This window comes from Coregonus lavaretus (genome assembly GCF_964263955.1).
Source record: "Coregonus lavaretus genome assembly, chromosome: 31".
Taxonomy (NCBI): Eukaryota; Metazoa; Chordata; class Actinopteri; order Salmoniformes; family Salmonidae; genus Coregonus; species Coregonus lavaretus.
Genome location: NC_140018.1, coordinates 28693764 through 28711320, shown reverse-complemented (window position 1 = coordinate 28711320; position 17557 = coordinate 28693764). Strand labels below are relative to the sequence as shown.

The 17557-nt window shown below is 42.8% G+C and overlaps 2 protein-coding genes across 2 annotated transcripts in view; one reads left to right on the top strand and one right to left on the bottom strand.

Annotated features, from left to right (window-relative positions):
• rngtt (RNA guanylyltransferase and 5'-phosphatase) overlaps window positions 1–10464 on the bottom strand; it is a 184538-nt gene extending 174074 nt beyond the window's left edge. Inside the window, exons 1-9 of the mRNA XM_084148967.1 lie at window positions 10344–10464; window positions 10026–10242; window positions 9265–9374; window positions 9060–9163; window positions 8840–8928; window positions 4493–4568; window positions 2774–3026; window positions 1935–2044; window positions 983–1084 (exon numbers count right to left, since the gene is read on the bottom strand). Coding sequence (XP_084005093.1) covers window positions 983–1084; window positions 1935–2044; window positions 2774–3026; window positions 4493–4568; window positions 8840–8928; window positions 9060–9163; window positions 9265–9374; window positions 10026–10089 — 908 coding nt within the window. The 5' untranslated portion in view covers window positions 10090–10242; window positions 10344–10464. The remainder of the gene's footprint in view (window positions 1–982; window positions 1085–1934; window positions 2045–2773; window positions 3027–4492; window positions 4569–8839; window positions 8929–9059; window positions 9164–9264; window positions 9375–10025; window positions 10243–10343) is intronic.
• Window positions 10465–13158: 2694 nt separating this feature from the next.
• pnrc1 (proline-rich nuclear receptor coactivator 1) lies at window positions 13159–16126 on the top strand. The gene is made up of 2 exons (XM_084148947.1): window positions 13159–13775; window positions 14362–16126. The coding sequence occupies exons 1-2, from the start codon at window positions 13422–13424 to the stop codon at window positions 14839–14841; spliced, it is 834 nt and encodes a 277-aa protein (XP_084005073.1). The 5' UTR covers window positions 13159–13421; the 3' UTR covers window positions 14842–16126.
• The last annotated feature ends 1431 nt before the right edge of the window (window positions 16127–17557 follow it).

Here is a 17557-nt window from a genome sequence, read left to right as displayed (position 1 = left end):
CCCACAGCCATTTGGCATAGCCACATCAGGACCTAACATAAGGACAACTCAGAGTATTAGAGCTATTCTTTTCTTCTAAAATAGACTACATTTTCTTCATATCATGCTTCTTTAGACCTGTCTAAAATAAATAATGGATTTATTGTCAAGGTGTAGGCTATATTACATGGATTTATTAGACTTTTAAAAATGGCTTGTAGGCTATGTGTGGAAGCCAGGAGATGCAAATGTATTTATGTTAATGAACGGTCAATTACCGTGAGACCGACAGTTATTTGCTTGACAATCACCAGCTGACAAAATATTCACCAGCGTATCAAGAGAGAAAGTGTTTCAGCACAGGCCGCCAGAATACTAAAAACAAGTACACCCCCCTCCAGGGTATGGGAAGGCAAAACAATTCACACTGACAAGTGATTGGGAAGACTGTGTTGGTCTGTTGGAAGTCTTATTCCAATGGGAAGGAGGATGTGGGAGACAGCCACAGCCCCTGGCTACTCCTGTGGTTGCCTCGGTCCAGCCACTCCGCAATTGCAGCCAATAAATCTCCACACAAACCGAGTAGCGCAGCCACTCAAGTGCGCTGGGCTAATCAAAGTTTATTAAAATCCATGGGTGCAGTGTACGGGAACAATGTTAGTATTCAGCTCACAGTCCCGACTAATAGGCCAGGAAAATTAACGAGAAATGAAGCCAGTGGCTCAGTGCTGAGTGCACAGTCAGATACTGCCATATAAAGGCATGTGCTGCTCACCATAATATTCCTGCATAGTCTCAGTGAGGACTGGAAGCTAAATACCAGGGAGAGAAGAGAGAGAAAACCGCTAAGTAGCCAAATCCACTGCACATATTGATTCATATTCAAGTCCTCCAGTGAAGCACAGCTGGATGGGAATTCTATAAGTGTGTTAACCAACCTGTTGTGAGCCCTTTGTGGTCATATAGGAGGAGGGAGGAGGACACCGAGAGACGAGGGACTCACCGTGTGCCGTCTGCCTTCCAGCTGACCTTGTAGGGATTCTGTTCCAGAAAGCGAAGGTTCCGCCTGTCCATGGACACGGGCTGAGCACCTGGAAACCCGGACCTAGAACACACACAGAATACAACTTTTTTTAATCAACAATGTCCTGGTGAGAACATCAGGGACTGGAAATTCAGAAGGCTTTATAAACTCTTATATGAAACTCCTCTCTTATATGAAACATTATGAGGCTGTAGAGCTGAAACAACACAATTCCTCCATATCGCTAGTAAAGAAAGACATCTACGGCAGAACAGTCATTTCCTACCCTGGTGTCTCAAAGCGTCTGCATACTAGGTTTGAGTTGCTCCTAGCAGAACAGGCGAAGTGAATGTCTGTGCCTTGCATACTTGCTTAAAAGACCGCTCGAAAAACGAGACAAAAGTGGCAATAGTACTCTCTCCCTCTTGAGACGCCGTACCCAGTATACACTTCCTCAAAATAGTCAGAATTCATCTAAAAAATATTAGATTTCTTGAGTTATTTTGTTCCGAGGTCTTAGCCACACAATTTTACATCCAACTCAGATGTTTGGTGCAGTATTTCTCTATTTAAAAAATGTGCATGAAAAACGAGTCTCTCGTTGAATGACAAACACTTCATTGAAGAATCCTTACTGTTAACCAATCACAGACGAAGGGGCATAGACTTTGGCTACCAACCTTCGACTTGCCTAAAAAAAAAAATGGCATGCGCACGAAAGAACCCTCGCCGAAGACCAAAACGTCACAAAATGTCGTCATAATATATGCACAAACTGTTTCAGATGGGAAGCATGCGGACGCCTATAACAGTACAAAGCCTATAGAACGATCCAGTAAGAGTGAGTCACACACACAGTGCTACCAGACGGGTAGATATGACAAAGAGAGAGAGATTTAGAAAGAGATTGGTAGAGTGAAAGAATCCTCACTTTTCCCATTCCGCAAACTCCTGACACTTCCGTTGGATCTCGGCCAGTTTAGGCTGTACGGTGACCTGTGTGACGCCTTTCACTGTGACCCCCTCCACGAATATAGCACCCTGAGAAAGAGAGAACATGACACACAACAGGTTGGGACTTGAATATTTGGGAGAATAACTATTTATTTATTTTTTAAATTTTAAACATTGACGTCCTATTCAAAACACACTGTCCTGACAGCTCAGGAAACAGCCCAGAAATAACATTTGGGGAAGATTTGATGTTATCTAATGCCATCATTCCATGGTGTGGTGCACTCATTGGGTCTGTGACTGAGACTACATCCCAAATGGCACCCTATTCCCTATCTAGTGCACTACTTCCAACCAGAGCCCTATGTGCCCTGGTCCAAAGTAGTTCACTAAATAGAAGTGCCATTTGGGATACAGATTGAAAAATAGATGAGGGCCCAGGATCTTTCCTTTCTTGTGATTTAAGCAAATTTGCCCCTGTTCGTTTCACTTCAGAGGAGTCTCCTCTCGGAACCGACTTAAGAGGCATATGATGTATATTTGGAGAGCAACAATTTCACAGAGGGTCCCACACGGCTCTCAGTCACACCACATGAGCTATGTGTCATATGGAGCAGAACCAATGGATATCCTCTCTCGCTCCTAAGCTACAGCCCATTTCCCCAGTGCTCTGTCTCAGTCACTCTCAGACTGCATCCCAAATGGCAACCCATTTCCTATATAGGGGATAGGGTACCATTAGGGACACAGTCTCTCTACTTGGCAACAGCCCATTTCCCCAGTGCCCTCCCTTTTCTCAGTCAGTCTGAGTCTCACAAATTTTAGTCTCTCCTTCCTCCGTTTCCCCGGCGCCGACTCAGAGGAGGAGGGGCCTGACTGAGACTCTTGGCCAATCACGTTGCCGTCGTCGTCCTGGTCGCCATCGTCGTCGAAGCACCACTCTGGCATCACGGGGGCGGCGGGCGCGTCTTCCGCATCTCCATAGCGACGGAAGAGCTCCTTGAGGTAGTCACCTTTGTAGATCCCAGGGGCGCGGGCCTGGGCGAACGCAGCCACCGCCGCCTCGACACTGACCCACATCAAGAGACACACAGAGGAACACAACAGAACATCAGTCAGGCCCTGGATTGTCATGACATTTATGAGTTTTGGAGGAAAGTGTAATCTATTCTGTCTGACACGATTGAGAAAACTGTGCCCCTTGAACCAATTCCTTTTCCACTTAATGACGATTCAGGTACAGGGCTCTACGCTGACCTTTTTTTACAAGGAGCATGTGTGCGCCTAAGTTTAAAAATGTAGGCGCACAAAGAAATGTAGGAGCACAATAACAAATATTTGAGGTATTAAAGCTAGAATGCTTAATTTTTCTAGGCGCACTGGTGCTCCTAAAATGTCAGGTCGCACTGCAAAATATTTAGGCGCATATGCGAGTAAAATGGTCGCACTGTAGAGCCCTGATGTATGCACCTGAACGAGAAACAGTGCAAGGTTTGGCTGGCTGGGTTGGCTGCTGCCAAAAACCGTATTGTTCAGCGCTGGTTGCCACCATATAACCCTGATGTTATCCAATAAAAACATCAGTCAGGCCCTCTAGCCTCACAGCAGACCTCTCTAGAGACAGGATGTCAACAAGCTATCAGCGTCCTAGATGTCTCAGCTCATCAATCCTATTTGACCAAAAATTATTCAACAAACGTATCTGATCAGATCGCTGCTAAGTAGCAGAGTAGTTATTGTATGTCTGCTGACTGATTCTGTGGCTGACAGTGTGAGAAAGGAAATATGAACCACATGTGATATTGTCATCCAGAACCAGAACTGATGCACATCTCAGACTCTCTCTGTCTGTGTGTACTGTGGGATTATTTAACCAGAGGAAATGGGAGGGGGGAGAATGAGGAGGTTGTTCATCCTCATCCTGTCTATACGTCCAACACTGACCCCAAGGGAATTAACAGATTCTGCTAACCTTTTCTAGACCCATTTACAGATCCACATTCTCTTTCTGCCTAAAGACACACTCATCCCCTGCGGTAAATTATTCAGCACCTCTGCAGTCAGGTGTGGAGTTGACTCTTCACCACCAGCCTGAGAGCCTCCGTCTTTCCCCAAGCGTGACTTTACTGATACTGACTGCATCCCTCCTCGTGACATCACATATATAGAACCCAGAGACTTTTATTGCAGAGGTGTGTCAATGAGGTGGTCGGTTTTGTATTGGCGCTTATCATATGGTTTGTGCAGGCAGAAATAGTTGTAATAGAAGTCTCTGATAGAAGCCAACCCGGTCAACCACAAGGCTTAAGTCTGCTTCCACGGCAACATGGCTCCACCCCTAAGGGGACTACAGGGGTCCAACCTGAACACACAGAAGTGATGCAAGCCAAACCACTATGGGAATTGTGTCGGTTGTGTGGTCAATGTTAGAATACATGAACATGTGATTTGGCAGTGAGATGCACACACAGAGAAGTAATGTGTGACAAACACATTTCCGTGGGGTGTTGATTGATCGGGATTGGTAGGCCTTACCTCCAGTCCAACTTCTCTACCAGGTATGCACAGATAAGAAAGCCTGTCCGATTGAAGCCGTGAGTGCAGTGGACACCTGTGGGAGAAGAGAGAGAGAGAAAGACACCGCACATGTCAATAAAGCAAAGCGCTCATCTGTCACTACTACTACAATCGTGTGTGTGTGTGTGTACACTCGCAATTGTATTCAACAAATACATATTTAACCCCTTTTTTTTGGGTAGGCACAAAACTACCTCCATACTTTCATTGATTTTTTTAAACCGGTCGGATGCCACAGACGTTTTCGTGAGAAGATCGATTTTCGGGATGTCTCATGGACTGACAAATACCGCTCTAGCTCTGCCACCTTTCACCGCAGATGCGGAAGGGCGACATTGGCGGATATCTCTAGCTTAAACTGATGGATGTTGATGGGGATTTTTTTTATTATGTTAATTATACAAAAGCTAGCCAAAGAGCCATTTTACTGTTTGAAGTTGAAGTGTTTTAAGTATAATGCAGTTGACTTGCGATGTTGACACAAATATTATATTAAGCAGGACATTCATACGAGCCTTAAAATCCAATTATAATCCAAAAGTAGTGTGAAATGCACTGATTAGCAACATGTAAATAGAGGCTTTTTTTGCTGGCGTTCTATAAGATCTCCTCCGTGTTCTGCCACCAACTTGCGCGCATCGCCATTGTGCGGCAATGTTTGCAAACACAGAAAGGAGTCTATACATGTATTTGTGGCCAAAGCATAAATTACAGAAAAAACACTTTAAAAAAGTGTGAAAAATAAATAAATGTAATCACTCACTAACTGTAAGTCGCTCTGGATAAGAGTGTCTGCTAAAATGACAAAAAAAATAAAAAATCCCACCTTAAACAGACCGTTTCAAAAATGCTTGCTATTTTCTCATAGAACATGAGAACATGTCATCTCCTTGAGGAGGACCAGCTGGCCAATCAGGGCTCTAGAGGAAGATGAGCTGGCCAATCAGCGGTCTACTTGCATAAATATTTTTAATGACCACTATATGCCCACACCATTCTGTTGTTGGGGTACACCCACACCATTCCAACACAGAAAAGCAGCCTTTTAACATACTTAATTACCTTTTTGGGGGGAAGGAAAACAACTTCACTCATATTATAAGTAAATAAAGCTCATATTTCATAGAAATCTGGAAACACTGGGCAGTTACTTTAAAACCAGTTCATCAGCCACTATCTGACTGTGTCTGGAGGTTATGCTACATACACAAAGGCCCGTATTCATAAAGCATTTCAGAGTAGGAGTGCAGATCTAGGATCTGTTTTGCTTTTTTAGATAATGAACGGACAGGGAGAACCTGATCCTAGATCAGCACTCTCACACTGAGTCGCTTTATGAATACAAACAGCAGACCCAATCTAACGCTAGGGAGGGGTGGGGTGGAGGAGGGACAAAGAAACAGCCAGGGCACACAAGGAATCGGTTTATGTTTGCGTTGACATTTTTCAAAGCAGGGAAGTATAATAGGGGCAAACAAAATCTTCACACCTCTTTAAATGTATGTTAGTGGCAGAGCATCTATCAACATTGAGATCTGGTTTGAGTGAAAAAACATGTTTGATTGACAGTCTGTGAAGCATCTCTCTCAGCTATGATGCAGTCGGTCATTGGTATTCAGCGGTTTCTATCAACTTTAAAAAGGGAAGAATTGGAGAGCGGTATAAAATGGGAACTCACTGGGTAGACAAGGCAACAGCAGATCTCTGATGAAATCTCTGAAAATACGATCAAAGAAAGTCACTCTCACTCTCTCAGATACAAAGTCTGAATTGTCAATGCATGGCATTCTCCAATGGTTGCATTTACAGACTTTTCCACTGACTGACCTCTGCTTGACTGCTCTAACACCATTTAACATCCTCTCATATCTCCCCCACAGCAATCAGACATGACAAGCTGTTGTCTATCCGTCTGTCCGGCAACAGAAATGGAGATGAAGTCTCCGGTAATGATGATGATTTAATTTTTATTTGGGGGGGGGGGGGGGGATGATGCAAATAAATGTTATTTGATTGACAAATTTGTCTGGTAATTTCATAGCTGATCTACCCCCCCCCGCCAAATAGGGTTACATTCACCAGTCCCGCTGTCTAATTTCAAAGGCTGCATTAATACCAGAGAGAGAACAGATGAAGATCAATGGGTGGCCGACAGTGGACATTTTTATAATGACATTCATATAGTCTACCCTGAGGCTCCAGTGGCTGTGGAACTGCACTGCCAGAAGCCACAACAGAGTGCCACAGAGCCCCCTGCTGGTCACAGCATGGAAGTACACCTCGGTGCTCTAGTAGCCTTGGATGGAGCTTTGGCAAAAGACACCGTGGCCGTGTCTGAATACCCGTACTTGCATTCTAAATAGTATGTATTTTGGGTATCAGAAAACAGAAAGATTTATAGTATGTGAAATTTTGAGAATGTAGTATGCTTTAAATGCCAGGATGTCATACTCCTTTCGGCTTTTCATCTAGTAGAATTCGCTGCACACTTCTCAGGAAGAAAATAGTCTTTAGAGACCCACGTGTGTCTGACAATAGCTCATAATCAGCTGAGGAGACACACTGTACCAAAATGAACGAGTGGCAGGAATCAACGTAATTGCGAATTACACATTTTCAGTAGAATGAGCCTAGCATGCTGATATTTGTTGCTTACTGCATTCGTTTTTTTATACATTACATTTAGATTTCTCATTTAGCAGACGGTCTTATCTAGAGGGACTTACAGGGGCAATTAGGGTTAAGTGCCTTGCTAAAGGGCACATTGACAGATTTTTCACCTAGTCGCCACGGGGATTCGAACCAGCAAACTTTGGGTTACTAGCCCATGCTCTTAACCGCTAAAAAGTATGTTCTAAATAGTATGTAGTACGATTAGTACACATTATGCAGTTTAAGTAAGTAGTAGGCAAGACAGATTTCAGACATAGTGTCATTGGGAACAGTGAAGTGCAACACAACTGAGACATCAGGAGAATAATTTAAAGCATCCTGTAGGAACATCTGTTTGTGGAAGTTGAATTTCAAGCAGACAATATACTGTATATTAATTTACTGCACACTTCAGCATCTCCCACTGACTACTACATGCTCAAGGCCATACAAAAAGCACAACGGGAGATTATGCATTCCTTATTCATAACTGCAATGTTTTGGAATTGGTTTATTTGCCTTCAAGCCTCACTAAGCAGCAAGGGTTTATGTGTATGTAGGGGTGTCTTTCGGAGGGATTGGGTTAAAAGCGGAAGTCACATTTAGGTTGGACCTTGTGTGCAATTGACCAATAAAGTGATCTTAATGTTAAGGGGCAAGGTGGTCCAAGGTATACTCAGGCAGGCCACACACTGAGCTAAAACAAAGTGATTGCATACACATATGGTGATCTATACTAAACATTGCACCTGCAAAAGCCGCTACACATTTCAGGCTTCCACCTAATTTGTTTATCAATATTCTGGCTTATGATCAGTATCAATTACTGTGTGTCACCACCTCTATGAGCAGAGCGGACCATAAACCAATACACGGTTATAATTCTATAAGAAAGCATGCGAAGATGCGATTACAAATGTGTATATATTTTTTTTGCCCCTTTTTCTCCCCAATTTCGTGCTATCAAATTACGATCTTGTCTCATCACTGCAACTCCCCAACAGGCGTCGCTAGAGCGCGATAAGCCAAGTAAAGCCCCACTGGCCAAACCCTCCCCTAACCCGGATGACGCTGGGCGAATTGTGCGCCGCCCTATCGGGTTCATGGCCGGATGTGACACAGCCTAGGATCGAACCCGGGTCTGTAGTGAAGCCTCAAGCATTGCGATGCAGTGCCTTAGACCGCTGCACTACTCAGGAGGCCCTAGATGCAATTGCTTTTATAAAATATTTAGTATTTACAAACACAAAATGCATCATATCACAAAGAGCTGAAATAATATTAGGAAGGGAGGGTGACTGATAAGATTATTATTATTATTATTATTATTATTATTATTATTATTATGATAAGATGAGAACTTGTTGGTAGTTATATTCAGGCTCCCCCTAGTGTACAAACGTGGACCTACTCTTACTTTAAAATCTGTTTTGGAGTGCTATGAAGGCATATGCTATAATACAACACCCCAAAGAGGAGACTGATGTTCTTTGGGATATTGTTGCAATAGGTTTAAATGTAACTGAATTACACCTCTTGACTCTTATCAAAATCATAAATAACATGTTTTTCCACGTGAACAACAAGCCAGACCCTGGGACATTGTCCGACAATGAAGAAGAAATGTACAGCTCCAGTACAAACATTCCTTACCTATCAATTCAGTTGGAGTCTTCTCCATGAAGTGCTCACATAGTCTGATGAACTTCGCAGTGGTCTCTGCTGAAGGACACTCTCCATGGCTAAACAAGGAAGGAACTCATCACAACATATTCAATCACGAAATGATATCATTATTTTGAACTAGTGGCAATTCTATATGTAAACATGGACAATAAATATTGAGTTTTAAAAACAGGTCACTCATACATACCCTTTGCACTGAAGCTTCACATATTTAACACCCTCTTTTTCGATCTCGTTGCGGTCATAGAAGCGAGTAGTGTTTGTTAGATCAACAAGCAAACCCATTTTAACCTAGAGAAGACACAAAACATACGTTGACATTAAACGATGTATATTTTCCCAAACAGAGACAAATTACTAGTAAACAAATTTCAACATCAGGAAATACATACCTTTAGACTCTTTAAATACTGGGATAGCATGCTTGGATGAAACCTGTTCTCTTCTGGCACTTTGTCATCATACTTGGGGCCCAACATAGTTTTCATTGGCAGGAATTTACCTGGTGAGACAGTGAAAGTAAGAGGGGTCACAGACTGGTCACCACAACATATACAGACACCATGAAAACAGTACCACTCATGTATCTACACTCACTGTCCTATGGTTATTAGCTCATTTACATGAAATAAAACGTAAAAGGAGCGCCCTTAGTAAGCATGATTCATTTCCATGGTTCTAAGCGAATGGCATGCGACGTTTCATGTATCCTAATCTGGCTAGCTAATCCTAACTACAAAAACACACATCCTTCTTAGCTGGGGTAGCTATAGAAACACCGACCATTAGTGTTTACTTTAGCTTTATTTTTAGTCTGTTTTTCTTGTTGAGCACGTCATATTAACACGAATAGATATGTATGCTGGTTTGTTGTGACACGTGATGTACTCGACTTCTACAAGGGCTAACATAACGTTAGCTAACAGTGTTTGCATTGGGGTTTTGCCTCTAGTCTAAGGTGACACGCGGTTCTCGTCCAGTGAATACATAGTTGATCAAACGAAAGGTCATAAAAAGGTCTGAATCATTGACTTGTGTTAACAAAATGTGAGACAAGTTGCCGTGTGCGAGACAGTTAGCTAGGTAGCTCGTGCGCCACAACACCAGTACTGTAGCCAATGTTGTAGCAACACAACAAGCTTTCGCCACTCACCTGCTACAGGTTGTCCTCTTCTAGGACAATTCCGCCATCGAGGGGGAGGCCCAGTGTGTGACATTTTGTCCAAGCGTGGCTACTGTAATTTCACAAACTGAAGAAGTAGCCAACGTTAGCCACAGCAAGTCCGTTAGCTGAACATCGGTGTTACGTTCCCTGAGAGATCACCCTTCACCGCGAGCTCTCGTGCGCCAATGCTCTGCGGATTTGGGGCCTTGAAAATTAAGATCATTTTGTTAGATGTAGGGCCTAACCCAGCCCTTAGGATCTAATACAGGAATAAGAAAATCAATTCAAATATAGGTTTTTACTCACGATTGTTCAATGTCCAAATGTCGAGGTAATCCTCCGTTTTCTCAAGAACCCAAATAAATGTCCATGAATTAACTCAAATCAAATCCTCAATTTCTCCCAGTGTGCACCGCGCTGTTTTGCCATTAGATGGCAGTTACTTAAAATAACCATTAGGTGGTAGACTAACCCCAAAATTCCTCGTTGCTTAATGTGTGGAAGACTATTTCGTAAATTATGAAATTGTACAACCGCAACAAAATATGACACAAACAAAGTGGGGTAAAGTCCTTAAGTAGTTTTGTTTCATCTGTACTTTACTTTACTGTAGACATTACAGTGAAATGCTTACTTACAGCCCTCAACCAACAATGCATTTTTTTTTTTATAAAGAAGTAAAATAAAACAACAACAAAAAAGTGTTGAGAAAATAATAGCAGAAGTGGGGGTGGTGGTGGGGTGGGGGGGTGGGGGGGGGGGGGGGGGGGCAGTGCGAATAGTCCGGGTAGCCATGATTAGCTGTTCAGGAGTCTTATGGCTTGGGGGTAGAAGCTGTTGAGAAGTCTTTTGGACCTAGACTTGGCACTCCGGTACCACTTGCCGTGCGATAGCAGAGAGAACAGTCTATGACTAGGGTAGTTGGAGTCTTTGACAATTTTACACCGCCTGGTATAGAGATCCTGGATGGCAGGAAGCTTGGCCCCATAGACGTACGCACTACCCTCAAAGGGAGAACTTTTCTCTGTTTTAGGTTCTCTACATGCCTCATCCATGCAGTTCTCCATGCCACCCTTCATATCATATGTATGAATGTGAGTATTAATTATATATTATTGGTCTGATGTTTTTATATACTGTAGATACAAAGGGGATTCCAATACAATATCTGATCCATTCAACCCGTAATTATATAATGTAAATAAGATATCCTGCCCATATCCCTCACTACCCAGCCCATGACAGGCACAGATGTTGTTGTGTCTGATCATGTAATGTTGCTCAACTGAGTGCAATAGTATGGTAGTGCACGTGCTCATGGAGCAGAGGGACAGAGGACAAATATGCACATGACAGGATTAATTTCCCTTCCCTTTGTTTAGGGAACATGTGGCCAGGACAGCTGTCTACGATACTATGAGTGTACATCAGACCACCAAATCTGAACAATCATTACGTAATCTTTGTGTGTGTATGTGGAAAAAGAAAATGAAATGGAGAAAATGTTGATCAGGATGTCCAATCACAGAGGGTCTGCTCATGTGATGAGACTTTTCCCCCGGCCCAGCAACACAGGCAGCAGCTGTTGCCTAGCGATTTTGATGCTGCGGATCCAACCAGGCAAGCAGATGTACAAGAGCTCAGCAACAGCTTGAATGCCCTCCCTCAGTGCGATCTGAATACTAAAACAGTGCTGGCTGCCTGGCTCAGAGGACAGACACATGAGGAAAACAAAACAATAATGTGTGTCTGGAAAACATCTCTCTGTGTAATGAAAATGATTATATTACTGTGTTACACTGACAGACAGAGAGGCAGGTGGCCAGTCAGATAGATACCCCCAGGCCCCGATACTCGAAGGCTTGGAAAGTACCCATCATGAGAATGAATGACAACATACATTACTTAATTTCCAACATGGGAGGTCTGCAATTTCATGCTTCCCCTGCATTGTCCAATTAAAATGGTGGCGGCTATGTACATCCGGGGTTTTGCGAATAGCGTGTATAGTCAGGAAGTTGTCATGCGCCATCTCAAAGTGGTCTAGTGATAATTGTTTGTGTTTCTGTTGGTCAGAGGGAGAAGGCGCTCAGAGTTAAACAAATGGGGGAAATAATTGTGAATTGTTTCGCTCTCAGGAAAAGGGTGCCATTGAAAGGAGTGATTACTGGGGTAGCAGTAAATGTAAATATAAAAGTTGACCAACTGAAGGGGAAGATTCCGGTGTTTGTGATGCTCGTCGTTTGGTGCGACGCAAACAGGGTGGCGAGAGTGGGGAAACAGAAGAGTAATTGTCTGTTCTTTTGAGTTTTGAAGTTGAGTCTTTGCCTGACAAAGTGAAGTTAGGATATATAAGTTATCCTGTACGAGCTTATGTGCCGAATACATTACGATGTTACAGTTGTCAAACTTATGGGCATGTGGCAGCAGTGTGTAGGAGGGAGGTTCCTACACACGGTGTGCACAAGGGCATGAGACAAAGGAATGTGTAGCATTGGGGAAAGTAGTGGTATGTGATAACTGTAGGGGTGCCCATGGGGCTGGGGATCAGAAATGACCTGTGCGAGAGAGGCAGGTTGAGGTTTCCAGGGTAAGAGTAGTGAAGAAGTTGTCATATGCTGAGGCAGTGAAGAAAGTAGAGGAAGATGGGTCAAGGGTGAGGAGTGGTGAGAGTAGTAGGTTTGCACCAGTACAGAGGGATAGGCCAACAAGTGATATATGTTTCAGTAAGATTGGATTTTTAGCATTTATAGCAATGGTTATTAATTGTACTGCAGGGATGGAACGTAAGTCAAAGAAAATTGAGGTTGTGGTGGCAGCTGCAGAGAGGTATTGGGTGTGCGAGACATGACATCAGAAGAGTTACAGGGAGTGTTAAGTGGTGATGTCCCATTTCAGGTCGAGGGCATGAGGTAGGAGTGAATATATTTAAATAGTGGAGTAGGGGGGTGTTAATGATTAATAATATTTTTGAATTTGTGAGTGTAGTGTTAGATGGTAGGGTATTTATTTATTTTACAAGCAAAATATAAGGGAGTTGTACTCCAGTCTAGTAGGTGGCGGTAATGCAACAAATTGGATGGCATCCGCGGTTAAACCTCATCGAAGAAGAAGAAGCGCCATCTCGAGTCTTCGAAGACCTAGTTTAGAGTTACAAGATTAGCTACGCCATCAACATCGTTGAACTCGTCCTCAATGTACTATCGAAAACCCACTGCAATTGATCTGCATAGAGGTTTTTGGAGACTTCAGTTCCGCCAGCGACAAACGTTAGCTGTTGATAGCGAAGTACTAAGCCAATGAGGTAAATAACTTAACGTCGGTAGCTGGTTACGTTAGCCAAGCCTGACTATTTTTCAGAAGTTAGCGTAGCTAGTTCCGTCGATGTATCCTCCCTCGCCACCTTCACGGGACTTTGAAGTCATGTTGGGCGAATCACTAAGTCATCATATTGAAAACAGTAAGCCATCAATTTTGACCTGTCACCATGTCGGGGCCAACCTAATCAAACCAAGGCAAGCACTGCTGAAGAAAGGTGGAAGAAAACTGCGTTCGACAACGTTGGGGTTGCAGCGGACACACCAGCAAAAACCGATGAGAAACAACCCCATGCGCCTGGCAGACAACAACTATGTCGCAGTTTCGAAATCCCCAGTGCAGAGTGCCGAGCTCGCGACCAACCGGACCCAGTCAACTGCGATGACCCTTCATCATCTTAAGCAGGGAACAAAGAAAGAGGTATAAAATTGAGTTAATTTGAGAACAAGATGTTTTTCGTTATTCTGTGCTTGTACATTTGGATGTCTTTTTTTGTCTATTCTTAATGAAAAGTTACGCCGCTTTGTATCCATTAGCCATCATTCATAGTGTAAACAACACGCATTATTATGCAACGTGACACAATTTCGCTTGAAACAGTGGGATGGAGTCCCCCCTCCCCGTACTTTATTTTGACGGCTAAAAACTCAATTTGCATATTTACAAATGTATATTCAACCCACGACCCCACACTGGTATGCTTATCCGTGGACCTATAGGAATAAGGTTCACATTGTACACTTTATTAAAAAGATGGACCAGAATAGACATGCTACAGGTATTTAGGTTACTTGTTTTGAAGGATTTCAACATGCTGGTGATGTGCCAGTTGCTGAGATGTTTACATAAGGCATTGACACCAAAAACAAATGAGGTGGAACTGGCAATTATTCTTTCTTTCTTCAAGTGTTCTGCGTAGCAATCAAAATAGAAAGTCAATTTACATAACCATGTTAGAATGGTTCTGACCTTGTGAGATTGTAATTTTGTTTTTCTTTCCTCCCAGCTGCTGAAGTCAAAAAGTGGGAGAGTGGAGAGAGCCACAGCACCAGCAGGCCAGTCTGTCCACAACCTCAATAGACACAATCAAGCTGCCCAGAATCTGAACACCCGGAGCCATAGGAGCAGGCACGCTAATGCACCTGGCAATACTCTCTCAGTAATGAAAAGCGACAGCAGCTGCTACCAGAAGCCACCCTCTGCTCCCTTCCAGCTCCTCCATAGAGAGGAGAAGAAGCCCTTCAACTCAGCTGACAGTGCCAAGATCGTGAATGTATCCCCAGCTGAGCTTGTACCCGAGGAGGAGCTCAAAGACGGAGAGAAGATCTATGCTGGAGCTAAATTCAGCGAGCCCCCGTCTCCAAGTGTCCTGCCCAAACCACCCAGTCACTGGGTTGGTGAAACTGCCCCCCAACATTCCGACCACAGCCGAGAGAAAATGACTTTTCATTTGAAGTCTTTGCTGAAGGTTCAAGATAAACCATGATCACAATGGATGGAAAATCAGGAACGATCCTTCTATACCTGATCAATGACAAGAAATTCGGCACTGAAGAACTGGAACTATAACTTAACAGCAACCGAATGTAATGAGTTTTTGATCTGTAATACAATTTCACATTGTTTTGCGCAAACAGGCTTGTGTTTTGGGATTTTTTATGAACTTCTGTAAATGTGTATTCTGTAAACGTGTAATATAAGTGTATATTTTTCATGTTATTTCAACAAAGTCTAGTTTTGTTACTGAAGCCTAAAGATGTTCACCATGAACTGGTGCACTTTTTTTTTACTGCAAATAATGGGCTGCAGTGCCCATTGAGGCACATTGAACGTAAGAATGATTTTCTTACCAATTTGCACAAGACTGACTGAAAACCAACACGGGTCCCCATAGTGGCAAGCGTAGAGTTGTGTGAAGGTTTGGGGTTCTGTGAACCTCACCCCACCTGCTGTGGCTGCTATTTCCATGAATGCACTGTAGAGAGGACCCACAATCTTAAGGGAACTCTCTAGAAGGAAGATTGTTTCCCTACTCCAGTCCTACGGTAGACATTTTTGTTGTAGCCCCGGACAAACGCACCTCATTCAACTCATCAACGGCTTGGTGATTAGTCGACAAGTTGAATCAGGTGTGCTTGTCTGGGGCTACAATACAAATGTGTCCTGTTGGAGGTTTTCGAGGAATGGAGTTGGGGAACCACTGTACGGTAACCTGGCTCCAGGCTCAACGGCCGATGGAGCTGGCTGGGTGGGCGAGATTAAGATGATGGAATGACAGTGAAAGTCTCAGAATCAAGAATTCCCTTTGAGGAGGACAACTGCCTTGCTGAAAACAGACATTCAGCACTGAGTGCTTGTTCTTTTGACTCTCTAACACTTGGCTCATTTCTGTTGTTTTTTAAAAACCACTTTGTATTTTTATTTAATGTCTTTCATTTGCCCGCTAAAGCACTGAGAATGATGTTTACCTGAAGTAAGATGTATATGATCATTTAGAATTACGTGATCTTTATTATTATGTAACAACAAACATTTGACGCTAACAGATTGTAACAGGCTAATGTGATGCTCCATTAGCTGTTACAGGTTAGGTACTGTTTGGCATAACGCAGAGAAGTTTTGACCAACCTTAACGTGGCGACACTTCCTCAATTCCTAACAACCAATGTCTTCTAAACGTCCATGTCTAGTTGCAGGGGGTTTGTTTGAATTTAGAAAATGCTCAGTTAAATTTACATCAATGTTTTGCTCCATGAAGTAATCAAACAATGTGTATGCCGCCATCTTGTCTATTTCAAATCTTCTCTCATTGACCGAGACAGGTGATTTGATCCCTTCCCTCTAGAGCCAGGCAGTTGCTAGTTCTTGTTCTTTGACTCACATTAGTGATGTCACAAATGATGAAATTGTATTACTGTACTGAAGATCGACTCATTATGTTGCAATTGTTCAAAAAAGTTGTTTTAGTCCCGTCACTAAATTTGTATACATGTAAAAAAAAAAAACACACTGCAATTTGAAAAATATTTTTTATATTTGATGCATTTCATATCTAAATTAACAAAAATATTGGCTGCCCCCAATATGTTGTCTGTCTGTTCCCCATCAGCCCTCACCAGAAACATTTCTCAGTTGAAAAGGCTGAGATGGTACAAACTTCACAATGCCAGTCAGTCTTCCCATAAATGTATGGGTATATTACTCTAATAATCTAACATATAATATTAGATGTAATCTAATATATTACAGATGTAGGATCTTAATCAGATCACCCTGTTGCAGGAGAACCTTCCTGCAATGCAGTAGTAAATGTGTAGTGTATTTGAGGTTTAATTTCCACTTTTACATTTCAGACTTGATTTTCGCTTACGAAAAATGTATAAATCCCTAGAAAAATGTCCATTAATTATAATCCACATAATTCACATTTCCTGTTGCTGCAGGATTCTTTTCCTGCTGTAGCAAACCTGCACAAATTAAGATCCTACATCTGTATACAACATCAGAGAACTAGTGTTACTCTAGTTTCAGTGTTAATTGCAGTGGTTGAGGATAAGTTACACAACAGCGAAAAATAAACATATGTAAGCAACACATTTATGTAATGTGGTGTACCCACTTTGAACTGTGCAAAGTGGATACATAGGTCGGGGTGGCTTGTAAGGAGCCGACGGCGAGCGAGTAATCTGCCTCTTCCATCAATCCTATTAGCCAACGTACAATCATTGGAAAACAAAATGGACGACCTAAAATCAAGGATATCCTACCAACGGGACATTAAAAACTGTAATATCTTATGTTTCACCGAGTCGTGGCTGAACGATGACATGGATAACGTACAGCTGGCGGGATATACGCTACATCGGCAGGATAGAACGGCTGACTCCGGTAAGACAAGGGGTGGCGGTGTATATTTGTAAACAACAGCTGGTGCACGAAACCTAATACTAAGGAAGTCTCGAGGGTTTGCTCGCCTGAGGTAGAGTATGTCATGATAAGCAGTAGACCACACTATTTACCAAGAGAGTTTTCTTCTATATTTTTCATAGCTGTCTATATACCACCACAAACCGATGCTGGCATTAAGATTGCACTCAATGAACTATATAAGGCCATAAGCAAACAGGGCAGCACTCCTAGTGGCCGGGGACTTTAATGCATGGAAACTTGCATCCGTTCTACCTCATTTCTACCAGCATGTT